The 19,639-nt window shown below is 51.8% G+C and overlaps 2 protein-coding genes across 18 annotated transcripts in view; one reads left to right on the top strand and one right to left on the bottom strand.

Moving 5' to 3' along the window:
• Positions 1-1,652, top strand: part of KCNH3 (potassium voltage-gated channel subfamily H member 3) — a 19,838-nt gene extending 18,186 nt beyond the window's left edge. For 3 of the 4 annotated variants that reach the window (XM_005570773.4, XM_065524165.1, XM_074006790.1), the window contains exons 14-15: positions 527-603; positions 697-1,652. In XM_005570773.4, coding sequence (XP_005570830.1) covers positions 527-603; positions 697-1,296 — 677 coding nt within the window. In that variant the 3' untranslated portion in view covers positions 1,297-1,652. Of the gene's footprint in view, positions 1-493; positions 604-696 lie in introns of all 4 variants that reach the window. The other variant, XM_005570772.4, reaches the window with a different exon arrangement.
• Positions 1,646-11,617, bottom strand: MCRS1 (microspherule protein 1). Of its 14 annotated transcripts, none has more exons than XR_012420222.1 (15): positions 11,533-11,617; positions 10,213-10,332; positions 9,569-9,707; positions 9,021-9,159; positions 8,218-8,376; positions 7,995-8,071; positions 6,990-7,098; positions 6,555-6,693; positions 3,532-3,602; positions 3,176-3,204; positions 2,966-3,058; positions 2,786-2,868; positions 2,546-2,633; positions 2,174-2,301; positions 1,646-2,082 (listed from the first exon to the last, which is right to left on the bottom strand). XR_012420222.1 is itself a non-coding variant. In XM_074006791.1 (15 exons), the coding sequence occupies exons 2-15, from the start codon at positions 10,220-10,222 to the stop codon at positions 1,996-1,998; spliced, it is 1,356 nt and encodes a 451-aa protein (XP_073862892.1). In that variant the 5' UTR covers positions 10,223-10,332; positions 11,533-11,617; the 3' UTR covers positions 1,646-1,995. The 14 variants fall into 14 exon arrangements, 7 of the variants coding, with proteins under 7 accessions (XP_073862892.1, XP_005570825.1, XP_045221116.1 ...); XR_012420221.1 differs by having other exon boundaries at positions 7,962-8,071; XR_012420220.1 differs by having other exon boundaries at positions 9,883-10,332.
• Between the last annotated feature and the right edge of the window lie 8,022 nt (positions 11,618-19,639).

Here is a 19,639-nt window from a genome sequence, read left to right on the forward strand (position 1 = left end):
TTTGATTTTGATGTAGCCAGGAACTGGGTTTATGTCCTTGCTCTGTCAGTTTTCTAGCAGTGTGAATTTGGCTTCTCTGGCCCCAGCTTCCTGTCTGCAAAAAAATGGGTTGATGTTTATATTATATAATGTAACTTAAAGCCTTAGCACAATGTCTGGCTAACTGCGGGGATAGAGGGCTGGGGAACCAGGGGTGAAAGTGGCTCCAGGCCAGGGAAGTGAACAAGGTAACGAGCTCCTAGAAATGTCCATTTGCCTGGAGGACAGAGCAAGTGACAGGCACAAAGAACAACTTTTTGAGGGGAAGGAGAGCGCTAGGCAGTGTGGCTGAGGGCTGCTGGGCGGTGTTTTCCCTGCCCATGGAAGTTTGGGCAAAATTCAGCACCTTGGGCAAGGCCAGAAGAGATGATCCTAGGAGTCAGGTCCTGCCAGGTCAATGTGGTCTAACTGCGGCAAGGCCTAGACCCTCCCACTGCCTGTCTCCTCTTACCAGCCCCAGCTGATAACCCCATCCTACTACCCACAGAGAGTGGCCTGCTCACTGTCCCCCATGGGCCCAGCGAGGCAAGGAACACAGACACACTGGACAAGCTTCGGCAGGCGGTAGGTGAGGGGGAAGGTGGAGGTGAGGGGGGTGCCGGGGCAGGCACTCCATGGCTGACTCCATTCTGACCTCACCTCCTCCCTCCCCCGAAGGTGATGGAGCTGTCAGAACAGGTGCTGCAGATGCGGGAAGGACTACAGTCACTTCGCCAGGCTGTGCAGCTTGTCCTGGCACCCCATAGGGAGGGTCCATGCCCTCGGGCCTCAGGAGAGGGGCCATGCCCAGCCAGCACCTCCGGGCTTCTGCAGCCTCTGTGTGTGGACACTGGGGCATCCTCCTACTGCCTGCAGCCCCCAGCTGGCTCTGTCTTGAGTGGGACTTGGCCCCACCCTCGTCCGGGGCCTCCTCCCCTCATGGCACCCTGGCCCTGGGGTCCCCCAGCATCTCAGAGCTCCCCCTGGCCTCGAGCCACAGCTTTCTGGACCTCCACCTCAGACTCGGAGCCCCCTGCCTCAGGAGACCTCTGCTCTGAGCCCAGCACCCCTGCCTCACCTCCTCCTTCTGAGGAAGGGGCTAGGACTGGGCCCCCAGAGCCTGTGAGCCAGGCTGAGGCGACCAGCACTGGAGAGCCCCCGCCAGTGTCAGGGGGCCTGGCCTTGCCCTGGGACCCCCACAGCCTGGAGATGGTGCTTATTGGCTGCCACGGCTCTGGCACAGTCCAGTGGACCCAGGAAGAAGGCACAGGGGTCTGAGTACCAGCCCTAGAACTCAGTGTTGCCAGGCGTGCTGCCATCTGCTGTTCAGCCCAACCTCAGAGTGAAGACAGGGTGGCGGCCACCCCATGGACTCCATGTGGCCCGCTGGCTCAGGGCAGGGAGCCTGGAAGCAAAGGAGGGCCTGGCTCCTGACTCTCAGAGAGGGTGGGCTGGGGCCCTGGGGCAGGCCCCTCCTCAGCCTGCTCCTCCGACCTCCCGGTCTCCCTCTGCAGGCTGGGGGCAGAGACCTGAGGACAAGGAAGGGCTTTGCCATCCCCTGCATGTGCCCCTGCCTCTACCTGTCCCAAATTTTTATATTAAAAAAAGTAATAATAAAAGAAACTACTTTGGAACCTGTTGCTTTTTATTTACAAAAGAAAAACAATAAAGGAAGAGTCTGAGGCTAATCTGCTGGAGACACGGGAGTGAAGGTGGCAATGTGGGGTAGGGTTGTTTTTAAAGAGAGGAAGAGCGGGAGGGGCTCTGGCTCTAGGGAAGCCCGAGGTTCTCAGCCTCTGCTGGCTTCACAACGGCCAGACCTATCCTCCCTCAAAGGCTCAAATTAATGGCCCGCAGCTGAGCCTCCCACTGCCCAATCTGGGCAGGTTTTTCCAGGAGCTTGAGTTCCCAGCTCAAGGGGGCTGGAGTGGCAGGCGAAACAGGCCGGAGAGGGCCCACGAGTCCTGCCACCACTCCTCACTGTGGTGTGATCTTGGCAGCCTCGGCCCGGATGAGGGCAATGAGGTCCTGGTTGATGAGGAAGACGAATCGCAGGCTGGCGATCTGGGTGGGAGACAGAGGTGGGGTCAGGCTTGTGTACTGGCTCACCATGCCTAGGTCTCATCCTGGCCTTCCTGCCTCCTCCCCAGCTCACCTCCACCACAGAGTTGTTGCTGAGGCGCCATTTGGAGCCACACAGCACTGGCCGTCCATCGATGTAGATGGGCCGTCGACCCTCATTGGCAATGAAGAAATCACCGTTGTTCTTCAGCTTGATGACACCTGTGGAAGCAGAAAGGAAAAAGGGATGATGGGATTGGGAGGGATTGATGGGATGAGGAAAGGCCAGAGAGCACCAGGAACCTCCATGGACCAGCTCTGCTTCCTGCAGACACCAAGGAACCCCTGCCTCAGGTAGTTCACGAGGGTCCCCATGGACATCAAGCCCCAGGGCTAGAAAGGACAGCGAGAGGCTGGGAGGGACATCCTCACACTGCTTCCTGCTGGGGCAGCAGGTGGGGGATACCTTGTTTCCGGGAGATCTTCCAGGCTGGACCCTCCAGAGACAGGTCCACATCAATCTGGTTATCCTTGGTTGCTCTGCCCAGGGTGATCTGGGGAAATGGGGCAGGTGAGGGCTGGGACCTGAAGAATTGGGGGAGTAGGTCTATGCAGGCCAGAGAAAGATGAGAAACCAAGGACTACACAGAGAAAGGCACTGACAGAGGAAGCACGTGTAGGAAGGGTAGGGATGGGCCTGCCTCACCTCGCGTGAGCGCATCAGGTACCGCACCATGCGGCCCCGCAGCACTGCCAGTGTCTGGTTGTCGAAGTCCGGAGAGCTCATGCCTAGGGGAAGAGGGGGTTTGGAAGAGCCTACCCGAGGGCCAGAATGGAAGACAGGGAACCAGGGCAAGGTTGCCTTCTGGTGCCCGGGCCTCCTCACCTGTGATGCTGTCCACTAGCACCTGCCACTTATGCAGTTCCTGTTCCAGCTGCCGAATCTCTCGCTTCTGGCGCCGGTCAGCCACCATCAGCTCTGGGGTGAGGTGAGGTGGTAAGGAGGGACGCTCTGAGGCCACCAGCACCTTGTACTGCTCCTCTTGATACTGGCAGGAGCTTCCATCCCCTCACTGCCCCATCAGGCCACACTTACCATGTTCCAGGACCTCATCTCGCATGTCCCTGAGGGACAAGAAGAGAAGAAAAATTTAGGTCCACTTTCAGCTCGCCTGCTACTTGGCTCATTAGGGCATTCCAGAGCCCCTTTAGCCAAGTGGCCTGGAAGGCGGTATTATTAGGCCTTGGCCCAGCCTCCTTCTCTGGGGTTGGGCTGGGGATAAGGGTAAAGCAGCGGAGCCTAAGAAGGCCCCAGTGGGAGGGGAGGGGGCTCAGCCAGAGGGGCCAAGCACCAACAGGAGCCCAAGGGCTGGGGTTGGGCAGCCTGGGGCGCTCTACCTGACAGGAGGGACTCGGCTCTCTCAACCCCTTCCTGTGTCTCCAACCACTCACTTGAGCTTACTGTCATCAATCAGGTCCTCCGCATCAGAGAAGTTCAGCACTTGGTCCCCTTTGGGCAGCGGCTGCACTGAACAAAGGACAGAGGAAGCGTGAGCACCAAGGGTCCTGCTGAACCCCATGATGCTGAGCGGACCACTAAGCCAAGTACAGCTGCAGACTGCACCGGGTGGAGAGCCCAGCACCAGCAAGGGCGCCCATACCAGATTAGGCTGGGCTCTAATTTGGCACAAAGCATCTTTAGGCTTAGCTGAGCGTAGAGGTGGTTCTAGAAAGGGAAAGAAATTAAAATTGACCTTTTGTATGGGCTTCTCGGTGTGCAAAGGGCTTTGATTACACAGCCTTGAACTAAGCAGGGGAGGCACTATCATTAGCTATTAGCTACATTTTACAGATGAGGAAACAGACACAGGAGCGGGGTTAAACTATGTGACCCTAGTTTGGGATGGAGCCAGGATTTAAATCCTGCTCTCTCGATTCGAAATCTCAACCTCTCCTTCCATCACACCATATGATCTCCAGCATTTCTTGCCACGCTGTGAGGGGCTGGGAGGCACCTGCCAGCCAAGTTCCACTGAGAAAGTATGTGCTGGTGGGTGCCGCCCCACCTTAAGCCAATGTCTCTTGATCTGGGGTCATGACCTGCTAATGGGTCATGAAGTTAGTTTCATTTTTTTCAAAAAATGAAATGGAATAGGATAGTGAGCATCAGAGCCCATCAGATATGCTCAGGATAAATACTATTTCATGAAACTCTTTGGTTTTTTTTTCTGGCCAAAATGTGAAAGGAAGTGTGTGCCCACAGACCTAGCTACTCGGAGCATGAGGCAAGATCTCTTGAGCTGAGAATTCAAGTCCAGCTGAGCAACATGGCAAGACCCTGTCTCTTAAAAAAAAAAAAAAAAAAAAAAATTGGCCGGGCGCGGTGGCTCAAGCCTGTAATCCCAGCACTTTGGGAGGCCGAGACAGGCGGATCACGAGGTCAGGAGATCGAGACCATCCTGGCTAACACGGTGAAACCCCGTCTCTACTAAAAAATACAAAAAACTAGCTGGGCGAGGTGGCGGGCACCCGTAGTCCCAGCTACTAGTGAGGCTGAGGCAGGAGAATGGCGTAAACTCAGGAGGTGGAGCTTGCAGTGAGCTGAGATCCGGCCACTGCATTCCAGCCTGGGCAGCAGAGCGAGACTCCGTCTCAAAAAAAAAAAAAAAAAATTAAAGGGATTAAGGCTCCCCAAATCTGAAAACCTCTGCCTTTAGGCCAGCTGTTCCCAGGACTGAAGGGTGTGCTCTGTAGCAGCTAGTGGCCATGCAACTGTCAACTGAATAAGTGAGGGGGGAGTGTGTGGGGGGCCACAGATGCTCCTCTTCCTCCCGCCGAGGTGAGACCGTACGAGGGGAACTGAGGCAGTCACTCCATCAAGTCCCTCCCCACCAGAGTTGCCTCAAGTTCCACGAATCTCATGTTCAGCTGACTTGACAGCTAAGCAATGTGTCCCGCCTGTTCCTAGGGTCTCCTAGCTCTCAATGGCAAAGGATAAATCAAATCCCCATATACAAAACTCTTGAAGGAAGGAATAAAACTTTCACGATAAGCCTTTTAGTTAACAAATAAATTCGCACAAAATAACTTTCTTTTCTTTTTTTTTTTGAGACAGAGTCTCACTCTGTCATCCAAGCTGGAGTGCAGTGGCGTGATCTTGGCTCACTGCAACCTCTGCCTCCCGGGTTCAGCAATTCTCCTGCCTCAGCTTCCTGAGTAGCTGGAATTACAGGTGTGCGCCACCAGGCCTGGCTAATTTTTGTATTTTTAGTAGAGGTGGGGTTGCACCATGTTGGTCAGGCTGGTCTGGATCTCCTGACCTCGTGATCCACTCACCTCGGCCTCCCAAAGTGCTGGGATTACAGGCATGAGTCACCGCGCCCGGCAAAACTTTCAAAATAGTGACAAAGGAACTAGCTTTAGCAGTAAAAAGAAAAGTTATCCAGTCAGTATCTGTTCTCTCTGTGGGCATTCTGTGATATCTGAGTCTGAGGAAGAGGCAGAATTTTGGAAGCCGCAGGAATAAAGAGGGCTGCCCCCTGGCCCACTAAAATCAGAAGTCCTTAGGAATGGAAGATACGGCCTCCCTCTGATGAGATTTCCTAAAATGCTCCTGCAGGAATACTTTTTCCTAAGCAGAAGCTGCAGGACCCTGGTAGTAAGGTGATGGGTACCAAAGAAGTTTCATGTTTGAACTGTGTGAAAAACTATGTAGAGGGCAACTGGCAGTACTTTTAGAAAGTGAGAATGTACTTGTACTATGGAAATCAGAACCTGAATTACAGACCTCATTGGGGAGTTCCTCCAGTTTAATCACACTGTTTTCTTACCCCCTGTCACTGGGAGAGGGAGTGCTGTGCTGCTGGGGCAAGAGGAAGCAGGGAGCAGTGTGGCCCTTGGGGAAAGGGAGACAGATGGACTGGGTGTGAAGTCCCAGCGGGGATTTATGAATGGCCTGAGGGCAGCTTGACAGCACTGACAGCCTAGTGGGAAGAGAAGAGGAAGAAGGAAGACAGAATGAAGAACGGAGAGAGGCAAAGAGCAGAAAAGCTCAGAAAAAGTGGTTATTACCTCTAGGGTGGAAAACAAAGTGAAGGGTGGGCAGGGAAGAGGACTTTCTCATTTTGCTCATGTTTGAATGTTATCCATAACAATTAATGTGTTATTTATGTGAGGATAAAGTGTGTCATGAACAAACAAAAGACAAGAAGTGGTAGATAACTCTGCTATTTGGACCTTTTGCCCAAGATTCCAGGCAATGTTGGCTACTCTTATGATGATGCTGAAGACCATCCCAGCCACTTTCTCTGGAAAAGAGTAGGTTTTGTTGCAATGTGAGGTGAACAAGACACTGGGGGTCACTGAGGAATCTGTTACAGGGCACTTGAAGGCAGCTGTGTCGAGTACTTCAGACACACACACACACACACATGCACGTGCACACACCCCCATTCTGCCAGCTCCTGGGGCGTTACCTGTCTGGTCCTCCAGCAGGTAATACTGCTTCATGAGCTGCCAGTGGGCCTGCAGGGCCTTCGCGGTACGGGCCAGGTAGAAGGCATCGGGGTGTCTATGCAGCAGGTCCTGGAAGGTCTCTAAGGTGGGCTGGCTGGTCTGGAGGGCAGGAAACATTCTCTAGCCATCTGGGCTTTTTCACACATGCCTCTGCCTTACCATCTCTACCTCCCACCTCAGCACCCCCCAGGAGCTGGAAGAAGCAAACTAGTCACCCAGGGAGTCAGGCTTGGCTCTTCCTAAGGCCCCTGTCACAAAGGCCCCTGCCGACGTGCATGCGTGTGCATGTGCACACATCCAGACAGTGGGTGGGGAGCTCTCCACATCAGTGGTTTTCTAGGTGGTCCAGCTCTCCCTGCGCCCTGATCCTCCACTTTCCCAGCCCTCAGCCTTACCGATCCCACTTTGCTCAACAGCTGCTCCTCAGCCTTGCTAAACAGGGCCTTGCTCTGGATGGCTGCAATAGCCTCTGGGTGCAGCTGCCTCATGGCCTGACAGGCCAACCTGGACACAGAAAGATACAGAGGGGAGGGCTGAAGGAAAGGTGTTTAGCAATCTGTGGTTCCTACTATTTCCCCCAAAGCTACAGGCTTTTGAGATCCAGAACCTAGAGGCCAGGCCCTCAGTAGAAAGGGCCTAAGGCTTAGCAGATAACCTGTGGCTTCACAGGTTTGTCAAGTGAATGAATAGCCAACTCACAAAACGGAGGCCCCTATGTCCCCTTCACACCCAGTCCTTCCTGACGCTGAGCCTCGGACCAGCTGCTGCTCCCTCCAAGTTCTTCCTCCTTACTTGGCCAAAGTTGTCACCCCCTAGCCACTGCCTACCACCACCTCTTTCCAAGCTGAGCCCAGTCCATTTCCTATCAGAACTGCAGCTACAACTTAAGTGGTGCCAGGGTCTGTGGAGATGATGGGTGTTAAGCATCCAACCAAGCCCTGAAGACATTAAGTGACTGAGGAGGAGGAAATGTGTGCTGCATGTGTACATGAGTTTATTTGGAAGCCTGTGGCTACTGGAGCTAGAAGGGGGCTTGGTGTTCTTCTATTAGGAGGATGAAACTGTAGGAGGTCAATGTGGGAAGGTTGGAAGTGACCTGCCCAAAGCCACAACACACACAGTGCACTCCGGGCACTCATTTTAGTCTTCTCCCCCATGCTATTCCCTCTGCCTTCAGACTCCCTTGCCTGGAGGCAGGAAGAAACTTCTCTTTGAAACCTCTCAGGCCTCAGTATCACCCGCAAGGAGCCTCCAGGAGTCCTGACTCCCAGACCCCTCCTGGGGCCCTGGTACAACTCCCTCTGCTCCAGGACCCAAATTCTGGTGTCCCCAGTACCTCCCCACTGCTGGAACCAGCTCCCACTCACTTGGAGATGACAGGATCATAGAGCAGGGCGTACCAGCGCTCCTGGACTTCCCGAAGGGTGAAGCGGCAGCTGAACTTCACGCCCAGGTGGACGGAGGTCAGGTCGTTGGTCTGCAAGGCCCCAGAGGGATTTGCTCCAGCCTTGGAGCTGGGAAGAACCCTTCTTTGCCACCCACAGGGCCCTGCTGGGCTAATTTTGGGGTGCGAACTGGAGGCTGGGGGGAAGGGAGACACTAAGCCTATGGTAGGGGCACTACCTGCAACACAGCATTTATGAGCAGGAGGTCATCTGCAGGCTTCCAGCGGCCCAGATCCTTGGTCACCTGAAGTGGCTGTTTACTCTTCTTCACACGCTTGGTGAGTCCAGGGGCTGGGGCTGGGCTGGGTGGCACAGGAGTGCTGGGGGCTTTGGATACCTGGGCAGAGAACAGGAATAAACCGAGCTCAAAACCAGCATCCAGTCAGCTGGCGCTTCATGACTAGAGTTTCACATACTCCGTGGCAGCGGCAGCGGCAGCGGCAGCCCCAGCCCCAGCCTCAGCACCAACTCCAGCCCACAAAAGGAAGTACAGGAAAGGAGCTCAGCTTTCAAATACCCACCCCCTCCCACCAAGTTACTTCTATATAGTCCTTGACCATATGGGGTCTTCTCTTTGCTGGCGGTACCCCCGACCCCAGAGTGAAAGGTGGGTGGGGAGGATACCGGGAAATCACTCTTGCTGGTGCAGTGTCTAGGGCCAGAGCAATGCCACCTGGGGGTTATTTTTACACTCTGCAGTGCTGGGAACAGGCTGTCTGCTCCCAGAATAGATGCATGCTCCATGCCTCCCACACGGAATGTGATACAGGATGCAATAGCAGGGTTGGGGGTGGGGGCTGCAACAAAAAATGGGGAGTAGAGAGAGGTGGGTTCCCAGGAGAGAGGCATCTGAGATGAGGGCTAGGGCAGCTTGGTCCTCTCACCAGCCTGCTCTGCAGGGCTCCTGGCAGCTGGCAAAGGTTCTGGGGAAACATGAAATCTGGCACTACCTCCCATCCCCTAAGTCTCCCAATTCCTCACCTTCTTCTTCTCACTGGAGGAGGGTTCACTCCCTGAACAGCGCCCTGGTTCCACCCCACTGGCCCCCTTCGCCCGGGTAGAAGACTTTGCCAGGCTGCTCTCTACCAGCTCATCATCAAACTTCTTCCTCTTGATGAACCTGTAAAGGGCCTGCCCAGTGAACACTCCTTACCCCACCCTGGTACCCATTCACACACACCCAGCCCATAAAAAAGAGCAGGTGCCCAGTAAGGTGCTAACTGCTCCAGCCTGCTTTCACTTTACGCCACAGTCCAGCTCAGCGGCCATGGAACTGCTACACTTCAGCCCTCTGAGATGACAGGGGATCACACCACAAAGACTTCACGTCAGAGACCTAAGATCTCCCTCCCCTGCCCTCAGTCCCACAGGGAAGGGTTTAGCAGGGACAGGAAAAGCATAAGGCTCTGCCAATATAAGGCCCCAGGGGGGCTCACGCAGCCATTCCCAACAGAGGTGGAGGCATGTGGCACTTAACGCCATAGACCTTCTACCCTTTCCCAGTTCCTGGCCCTCCGAACCTTTACTACCTGGAAGAGCTTCTCCGTTTAGGGATGGTGCCCAAGGCCTGGGAGGAGGCTCGCTTCTGCCCTGCCAGTGACTCCTCATCCTCTGAGCGGCTGGCAGTACCTGATGCCATCAGGGATGAATCTAGCAGCCCCTGAGAATCTACAAAGAGAGAAATGGTGGATTCAGGCCTCCTCAGATCCTAGAGCCTCTGCAAATGGGACCCCTCCCCAGCCCCCTTGCCCTGCCAGCCCTCTTGGCCCCTCCCCTGCCTCCTTGACACTTGAGGTTTTAAGGTAGAGTTCCTTGGCCATCCAGATCCCATCTGGGCTCAGACCTGGCCCAGACCTTCCACGCTGGGCAGTTCCCCCGGTGCCACGTGTCATGTCGTGCAGCACATGGTGCTCAGGTCAGACTGGTGATGCCGACACGCTGGGCTCTGGGCATAACTGCTCCCTCTGCCATCAAAATGCAGCCATGCTAAAGAGCAGCAGCTCAACAGCAAGTCAGTCAATTGTGGCTCTGCCGACAGGTACATGGGTGGTGCTGGCCCAGGGGGAGGTGGCAAGGCCTAGCCAGGACCGAAAGACACACGTGCCAGGCACAGGGTGGAATCAGCAGACCTTGGCGCCCGAGCATTTGGGGAGCTGTCCCGGCCTCATACTACCTTTGTCCATCCTCTTACAGTCCCAAAGCCACTGGTTCCAAACCACAGGGCTAGGAGGAAGGATCCCACAGGCTCATCCAAGGATTCTGACCAGGTGAGCTTAAAGGCTGAGAGGAGATTCTGCAAAGGAGAAATGAGGCTCCCTGAGGCTCAGATTTCCAACTGGCCAGCCTCACTTCCTTATACTGGCTCAAGTCCCCCAGGGTCCCTTAAGCTAGGGAAGATACAAGGAGAGGAAAGAGGTATAAGGCCCCACTCTGCCAATAATAATCTTAGACATTAATCTTGTGAAGGTCACTGGCACCTTTCAGAGTATGATAACAGCTATGGACTCCAGAAAAGTGTGCAAACACATATTATTTTAGAGGGTTCATGGACCCTCTAATTCTACTGATATCTCCTAGGTTAAGCGCCTTGACTATAAACTAGCAAGAGACAGGGGATTCCTCGTCCACTTTTTCTTTACTTCAGCTGTCCACTCAGCTCAGCAGCACCAGCCTTCCCCTCCCAGGCCAAAGCAGGAAAAAAAGAAAGGGAGACAAAACTCCAAACAGTCCATCTCGTTGGTTTTTTTTTTTTTTCACTTGGGGTTTTTACTGAAGATTTAAAAGTGGTATTTGCATGAGATACCATCTCGTTAAAACCAAAAATCACTGTTTGGGAAGTGCGTGATTATCAACCTCCCTGCGCCCCAACAACCCCTGGAGAACCCAGGTACTGGACTTTCTCGGGGCGTTCCTCTCGTGAGTTCCCACTTCTTCTAACCAGGGTGGCTCTTAGCTCAGTGTTCTAGCTCTGCCCCCAGGTGAGCCTGTCGCTCTCCGCTCCATAGGCTACGACTGAGAATCTTGACATCTGAGGAGAGGGCGAAGGGGCCCCAGCTTGCCGGCAAACTGAGGTAGGGTCTGTGCCCGCTTCCCTGGCCTTCCGCCCCTCGTTCTCCCACGAGTGCACACCCAAGGTGGGGGATTGGTCCAGGTCTGTCTCAAGAACTCGGGGTAAGAGCACTGATAAAGTCACCTCTGCAACTCAAAGCAGAGCACCAAGTAGCCTTGGTTTTGAGACCCACAGGCTGGTGGCTGGAGAGGTGGGGGTAAACTCGCAAGCCCAGTCTCACCCCGCGAGCTCCATGACTTTGCGCATGCGTAACACCTCGAGCCAGATTCTAACCCGGTCCGGCCCACGCATGCGCAGCTTTTCGGGGCGCCACCGGGGCGTGGCCCCAAACTTTGGGGGGGTCGTCCCCGTCGGCACTCTGGAAAACTCCATTTCACCCCCAACTCCTCTAAGAACCCTCAGAGGCGAACCGCGAGGTCTCACCATTCCTAGACTGCCAGATCCAACAATTTCTCCGCGGCGACGGTAGCAGCCGCAGGGCCAAAGCCGGCTTCCGTGAGGTACGTCTACTTCCGGTTTACGAACCAGAGGCTGGCAACCTCTTCCGGTTCGTCTTGGCAACGTGTATGAAGGGGGCGTGACCAGGGGCGTGGCCATTTTACCGAAGGTTTAAATATTTTACTAACAGCGGAAAGTAAAGGCTTTCCTAGTTGGGACAGCGTGTGGGGAAACGTTAGGGATTATAGGCACCGAGGAGGTAGCCTGGCTTGAGGGGCCAGTTAAAGGGAAAGGCGAGACTTAGGGCGAGACCCAGCGGGGCTAATTGAGGCGACGCGGGAAGAGCGGGACCGCGGCCTGGATTTCGACTTCCAAATTCACGCGAGGTATAGGAGTCTGAGGGTTGCACAGGACGTTATGCATTGTTTGACTCCTCCAGCGCCTTTAGAGAAACTTCTATCAGGCTCGCCTGCTAGCACTAGTCGGGGAGATAATGTAACCAGGGAGATGTGGCGGACAGAAAGTGCAGGGAGTCTCTGAGGAGCGGATGGAGGATCGTGGGTCGCTTTACTAAGCAGAAAAAGACTCTGCGAGAAGGAGTGGTGTCCGCTTGGTCCCGTCAGCCGGACCCACCTGGACGGCTGGGGCCACTTGTGGTCGCCGGGAGGTAAGAGAGAAAACCAATGGAAGCACCTTCAGAGGAGAGTGCCTTGGAAGGAATCTTGGGATGGGAGAACGAGCCTGTCGGAAAAATTGGGAATTTGGGGCTGTCAGAGATGCCCTGGAAAACTAGAAAGACTGTTCTCTAAAAGAGGAGTTCTTTTTGTTTTATGCTCCCTTTGCGACGTACTCAAGTGTAGCAGTTATAAAGAGACATACTTCAGCTCGGAATAAGAAAGATTCAGTTCCAAAACTGCCCATCAGAAGTGTCAAGCACACATCACATGGACATTGCCAGAGAATTCAAGTGTCCCAAATGAGAGACTGGCCCTTTTGGCCCTGACAGTATACGATGGTCCTCTGCTTCAAGAGTACCCACCTCATTTACTGTTCTGTGGGCTTGCTTAATGAGTACGTGCTTATTTTAACTCTCATGAAAGATTGTGAGTTTTATTTTTTAACAGGCACTTGATTAAATATGTTATGTAAACATGTGAAAATATCAGAAAACCAGTGAATTTTTTTTTTTTTTTTTTTTTTGAGACAGAATGTCGCTTCATAGCCCAGGCTGGAGTGCAGTGGCACAATCTCGGCTCGCTGCAAGCTCTGCCTCCCGAGTCTCGGTTCAAGCAGTTCTCCTGCCTCAGCCTCCCAAGTAGCTAGGATTACAGGCACGCGCTACCATGCTCAGCTAATTTTTGGGTTTTTTTGTAGAGACAGGTTTTTACCCTGTTGGCCAGCCTGGTCTTGAACTCCTGACCTCGTGATCAGCCTGCCTCAGCCTCCCAAAGTGCTGGTATTACAGGCGTGAGCCACAGCACCCGGCCTGAAATAATTTTTTTTTTTTTTTTTTTTTTGAGACGGAGTCTCGCTCTGTCGCCCAGGCTGGAGTGCAGTGGCGCGATCTCGGCTCACTGCAAGCTCCGCCTCCCGGGTTCACGCCATTCTCCTGCTTCAGCCTCCCGAGTAGCTGGGACTACAGGCGCCCACAACCGCGCCCGGCTAATTTTTTGTATTTTTAGTAGAGACGGGGTTTCACCGTGGTCTCGATCTCCTGACCTTGTGATCCGCCCGCCTCGGCCTCCCAAAGTGCTGGGATTACAGGCGTGAGCCACCGCGCCCGGCCTGAAATAATTTTTATAAAAAGTGATTACATCGAACATTAATAATATTAATATTATTAAATATAAAGGCCGGGCGCGGTGGCTCAAGCCTGTAATCCCAGCACTTTGGGAGGCCGAGACGGGCGGATCACGAGGTCAGGAGATCGAGACCATCCTGGCTAACACGGTGAAACCCCGTCTCTACTAAAAAATACAAAAAACTAGCTGGGCGAGGTGGCGGGCACCGATAGTCCCAGCTACTCGGGAGGCTGAGGTAGGAGAATGGCGTGAACCCGGGAGGCGGAGCTTGCAGTGAGCTGAGATCCGGCCACTGCACTCCAGCCTGGGCAACAGAGCAAGACTCCGTCTCAAAAAAAAAAAAAATTATTAAATATATATTAAATGATAACTATTAAAAACATACAGAGGAAAAGACAGTTGAAGGAAATGCACCAGAATGTTCACATATGTCCAAGTGTTAGTAGTAGTAATTTTTTAAAAAATTATTTTCCGGCCGGGCGCAGTGGCTCACGCCTGTAATCCCAGCACTTTGGGAGGCCGAGGCGGGAGGATCACGAGGTCAGGAGATCGAGACCACCCTGGCTAACACGGTGAAACCCCGTCTCTACTAAAAATACAAAAAATTAGCCGGGTGTGCTGGCGGGCGCCAGTAGTCCCAGCTACTCGGGAGGCTGTGGCAGGAGAATGGCGTGAACCCAGGAGGTGGAGCTTGCAGTGAGCCGAGATTGCGCCTCTGCACTCCAGTCTGGGTGACAGAGCGAGACTCCGCCCCCCTCCCAAAAAAAAAAACAAACAAAAAAAATTATTTTCCAACTTTTTTTTTTTTTTTTTTTTTTTTTGAGACGGAGTCTCGCTCTGCCGCCCAGGCTGGAGTGCAGTGGCCGGATCTCAGCTCACTGCAGGCTCCGCCTCCCGGGTTCACGCAATTCTCCTGCCTCAGCCTCCCGAGTAGCTGGGACTACAGGCACCCGCCACCTCGCCCGGCTAGTTTTTTGTATTTTTTAGTAGAGACGGGGTTTCACCGTGTCAGCCAGGATGGTCTCGATCTCCTGACCTCGTGATCCGCCCGTCTCGGCCTCCCAAAGTGCTGGGATTACAGGCTTGAGCCACCGCGCCCAGCCTCCAACTTTTTTATACATGGTTTTTAAATTTTATTTTTTTGAGACAGAGCCTTCCTCTGTCGCCCAGGCTGGAGTGCAGTGGCACGATCTCGGCTCGCTGCAACTTACACCTCCCGGGTTCAAGCGATTCTCCTGATTCAGCCTCCCGAGTAGCTGGATTGCAGGCATGTGCCACCATGCCTGGATACTTTTTGTGTTTTTAGAGAGGGGGTTTCACTATGTTGGCCAGGGTGGTCTCAAACTCCTGACCTCAAATGTTCCACCCACCTCAGCCTCCAAAAGTGTTGGGATTACAGGCGTGAGCCACTGCGCCCGGCCATATTTTACAATGAAAAAAAAAAAAAAAAAGGTTCTACACAACTTCTTTTTATTGGTTGATTAATTTTGAGGCAGTCTCGCTCTGTCACTCAGGCTGGAGTACAGTGGTACAGTCTTGGCTCACTGCAACCTCCACCTCCTGGGTTCAATTGATTCTCCTGCCTCAGCCTTACAAGTAGCTGGGATTACAGGTGCCCACCATCACGCCTGGCTAAATTTTGTATTTTTAGTAGAGACAGGATTTCGCCATGTTGACCAGGCTCATCTTGAACTCCTGGCCTCAAATGATCCACCCGCCTCAGCCTCTCAAAGTGCTGGATTACAGGCGTGAGCCACTGCGCTGAGCCACAACTTCTTGAGTGAGAAAGGAGAAAGGAAAACTCTTGGCTTCCAGCTGCCTGAGGTAATTCCTTCCCCCAAGGTGTCACGAGGGAAAGGTGGTGGTCACCATCATCTCCTTTTTGGTGCCTGGAAACTCAAACTTCCCCTCTGGTCCTCAGTCCTCCCTACTACTGGAGAAAAAGAAACCTGGGCACCCTTGTGGTGTGGATGCAGCGATTTCTAAAGGGCAGCTTTCTGCTCAAGATTGTGAGTTTTCTGTTTACACAGTGTGGTAGACTATACTAGCTATAGTTAGTTATATATAGTATAGTATCTATACTAGATGAAAAGTCTCAGGATGGTCTTCTATGAAGAGGTGATGACTGAGCTGAGATTTGATAGTCAATAGGTGACCAGTCATGCAATGAGGTGGGGTACACTGACCCCATCAGAGGGGGTAGCTGTGGTTCCAAAACTGGAAGGAGTTTGGTGAGTCTGAGGAACAGGAAGGAGCCTGGTGTGGCTGGAGCAGGGCGATCAATAAAAAGAGGGAAAGAGTTGAGAACAGAGAAGTCATCAGAGGGCAGCCCATGCCAGCCCATGTAGTTCTCAGTATGGATTTTGGTCTTTATTCTTAGTTCATTGCAAAGCTCTTAAAGGATCACAAGCAAGGGCATCCTATGATACGATTTAAGTTTGAAAATGATCCCTCTGGCTGCTTGTGAAGAATAGATTGCAGGGGGCAAAAGAGGAAGCAGAGAGATCAGGTAAAAGGGTATTGCAGTGATCTAGGTGAGAGGTAAACCCAGGTGGTAAACCCAGGTGGGCATGTGGGGGTGGTGAAGATGGACAGGAACTGTGACTGTGTTACATTTTGGAAATAAAACTCCAAGGAGTTGCTGATGGATTGGATATGGGATATGAGAGAAAAGGAAGAATCAAGGATGGAACTGAGATTTTTGACCTAAGAACCTGGGTGGATGGTAGAACCCCCTGCTTCAGAATATATCCAGAATGTGACCCTACCTTAGCAGTTTTCCATGGTCTGCTGGTCCAACTCCCCATTATCCATTATCTGTTACCTGGAATGCAGCAAGAGTTCCCTAACTGGTCTCCCAGCTTTCATCCTTACTGCCCTTCTTTAGTTTATTCACAGCAGCTGGGGTATTCCTATTACACTGGCAATCTACTCACATCCTGCTTCTGTTCAAAGTCCTCCATCTGCCTCAGGATAAAAGCTCATGGCCCAGCCCCTGTTGCTTCTCTGACTTCACCTCCTGCTCTTCTCACTTGCTCTTTCAAAAATTTCAGTCCTTATCCCCTGTGCACTGTACCTCTTCTTGGCTTTCTCCTTAGCCCTTCTCCTTAGCCCTTATTATCTTCTAATGTATGATGTAGTTTACTTATTTTTTTCTGTTTACTGTAAGTTTTCCAGTAGTGGAATGTAAGCTTTAGGAAGGCAGGGTTTTTGTCTCTTTTGTTCACTGCTATAGCAGGTGCTTAATAAATATTTATTCAGGAAGTATCTTACGTAAATTGACTGCAGAGGAGAAGTCTGTGGGAGGAGCAGGTTTGTACAGGGGCAGAAACAAAAAGTTCTGTTTTAGACATGTTAAGTTTGAGGTGCCTGTAAGGCATCTTGGTGGTGCTGTAGAGAGGTGGGCACATTAGTTGGGTCAGGGAAGAGGCCTGGAGTGGAGATATCCACTGGGGAATCATCATCAGGAAGATCTAGATGTGGATGCGTAGAGAGAGAGTGTGCATAAGAGAATGAGGAGGGCCCAAGACCATTTCTTGGGGCATGCCAACATTTAGGGCAAGGCAGAGGAGGAGGGGCAAAAAAATTAACCAAAAGAAGAATGTGGATAAAGAGAAAAGCTAGCAATGGCACCCATCATCCAGCTTCCAGTTAACTCTCCCTGGCTCTAGAACAGTGGTCCCCAAGCATTTTAGCACAGGGACTGGTTTTGTGGAAGACAGTTTTTCCACAGATGGGGGGTTGGGGAACATGGTTTCAGGATGAAACTATTCCATCTCAGATCATCAGGCATTAGATTCTCATAAGGAGCGTGTGACCTAGATCACTCGCGTGTGTAGTTCACAACAGGGTTCTCCCTCCTATGAGAATCTAATGCCACCGCTGATCTGACAGGCAGAGGAGCACAGAGCTGAGGTGGTAATGCTCACTTGTCTGCTGCTCACCTCTTGCTGTGCAGCCCAGTTCCTAACAGGCCACAGACTAGTACATGTTGGGGACCCCTGCTCTAGAGTAGTCTTTCATAGGCACTCTTTCCCCGGGGTTGATGTGGTTTACAATGGAGGCCACATTCAGGTTCCTTCTGGATCTTTGCTCAGGGCCCCAGGCTCCATCTTCTGGGGGATTAGAACACAGTGGTTAAGAACATAGGCTCTGGCCGGGCGCGGTGGCTCACGCCTGTAATCCCAGCACTTTGGGAGGCCGAGACGGGCGGATCACGAGGTCAGGAGATCGAGACCATCCTGGCTAACACGGTGAAACCCCATCTCTACTAAAAAAATACAAAAAATTAGCCGGTCGTGGTGGTGGGTGCCTGTAGTCCCAGCTACTTGGGAGGCTGAGGCGGGAGAATGGCATGAACCCGGGAGGCAGAGCTTGCAGTGAGCCGAGATCGTGCCACTGCACTCCACCCTGGGCAACAAAGCAAGACTCCATCTCAAAAAAAAAAAAAAAAAAAAAAAGAACATAGGCTCTGGCCAGGCCTGGGAGCTCACGCCTGTAATCCCAGCACTGTGGGAGGCCGAGGCAGGCAGATCACTTGACCTCAGGAGTTCGAGACCAGGCTGGGCAACATGGCAAAACTCCTTCTCTACTAAAAATACAAAAATTAGCCGGGTATGGTGACACACATCTGTGGTTCCAGCTATTTGGGAGGCTGAGGTAGGAGGACCGCTTGAGCCTGTAGAGGTCAAGGCTACAGTGAGCCATGATCGCACCACTGCACTCCAGCCTGGGGGACAAAGTGAGACCCTGTCTCAAAAAAAAAAAAAAAAAAAAACCTCCAAAAATATGGGCTCTGCGAGTACGTAGAACTAAACAGTCAAAAACAACATAGGCTCTGGAGTCATAGTACGTGGTTTGAAACTGCCTCTATCACCTATCAGCTTATGACTTTGAGCAAGTTACATTATTGTGCCTCAGTTTCATCATCCGTGGGGAAATAATAGTCCCCACTTCATTAGGATGGTTGTGAGGAGTAAATCACTTACTACTGAAACAAACAGGTGGTGTATAGCAAGTGTTCAAAAAATGTTAGCTGTTGTTACTGCTCTTAGGGCTTAGGTCTGAGTGCCTCCTGCCAGGTGGTCTGACTCTAGGACCCAGACTTTGATAGCACAGCCCCTCCCCACTCTTGTCCACTAGAGCAGGACTAGTTGCTCTCTTACCTAGGGCTGCTACCTCCTGGGACCCAGCCAGAGGACACAGGATCTTGCTGCTGTTGGCTCAAGTACTTTATCTTCCTAGGGAGTCAAATCAAATAAAGCTGTTGATCAATACTAAGTTACCTTGGGATTCGCAATGCAATTTAAGTCAGCATACACTGTACTTGAGATCTGTATACTGTGTTTTTTGTTTGTTTGTTTGTTTGTTTGTTTCTGTAAGGGAAGAGAAACTATCTGCAAAGGAAGATTCTCAAACACAGATTGAAACCCTCTGATATATCGACCCCCTAGGTTAGAAAATCACAGATAAAACTGTATGAAACCTCCAGCTTCTGTAACATGATAAAATAAACACATTTTACTCCAAAAGCCAGAATCATGCTTACTGAAGAAATCTGGATTATTCTCATTAATTAGGTGTGTTACAAGGATGGCCCCTATGATTCTTTTTATTTAATTTTCCTTTGGAAGTACTGGCCTACGTAATTAAAGAAGAGAAAAGAAATGAGATATAAAAACTAGAAGAGTTAAAATATTTATGATATGATAGCCTACATGAAAAATCCAAGGATATCAACTGAAAAATTAATACAAATAAGATATTTTAGGCAAATGGGTAGAAATAAGTATTTTTTAAAAACTGCCTGTTTGACAATATAAGAGAATAGATTGTATTGTTTGCAACAGCAACAACACAGTAAACCAAGCGCAACAAATGTGCTAGATCTAGGTACCTGCATTAATCTGTTTTCACACTGCTATAAAGATAATACCAGAGACTGGTAATTTATAAAGAAAAGAGGTTTAATTGACTCACAGCTCCTCATGGCTGGGGAGGCCTCAGGAAACTTACATTCATGGCAGAAGGGGAGGGGAAGCAAGCAACTTCTTCACAAGGTGAAGAGAGAATGAGTGTGAAGGAGGAACATTTACATAACCATCAGACCTCGTGAAAAGTCACTATTACGAGAACAGCATGGGGGAAACTGCCCCCATGATCCAATCACCTCCCACCAGGTCCCTCCCTGGACATGTGGGGATTATGGGGATTACCATTCAAGATGAGATTTGGGTGGGGACACAGAGCCACACCATATCAGTACCCAAAACTAAAATGCCACCAAAGGA

Source organism: Macaca fascicularis, chromosome 11 (assembly GCF_037993035.2).
Source record: "Macaca fascicularis isolate 582-1 chromosome 11, T2T-MFA8v1.1".
In the NCBI taxonomy this organism is placed as follows: Eukaryota; Metazoa; Chordata; class Mammalia; order Primates; family Cercopithecidae; genus Macaca; species Macaca fascicularis.

Bases quoted from the DNA above. Each gene is read 5' to 3' on its own strand.
- MCRS1 (XM_015430888.4), bottom strand. From the start codon at position 9,931: ATGACACGTGGCACCGGGGGAACTGCCCAGCGTGGAAGGTCTGGGCCA. The intron at 8,072-8,217 runs GTAGTGCCCCTA...GGGGCCTTGCAG, and splicing joins TCATAAATGCTGTGTTGCAG to ACCAACGACCTGACCTCCGT. The intron at 3,608-6,554 runs GTAACGCCCCAG...TCCTTTGTTCAG, and splicing joins CCTGCTGGAGGACCAGACAG to TGCAGCCGCTGCCCAAAGGG.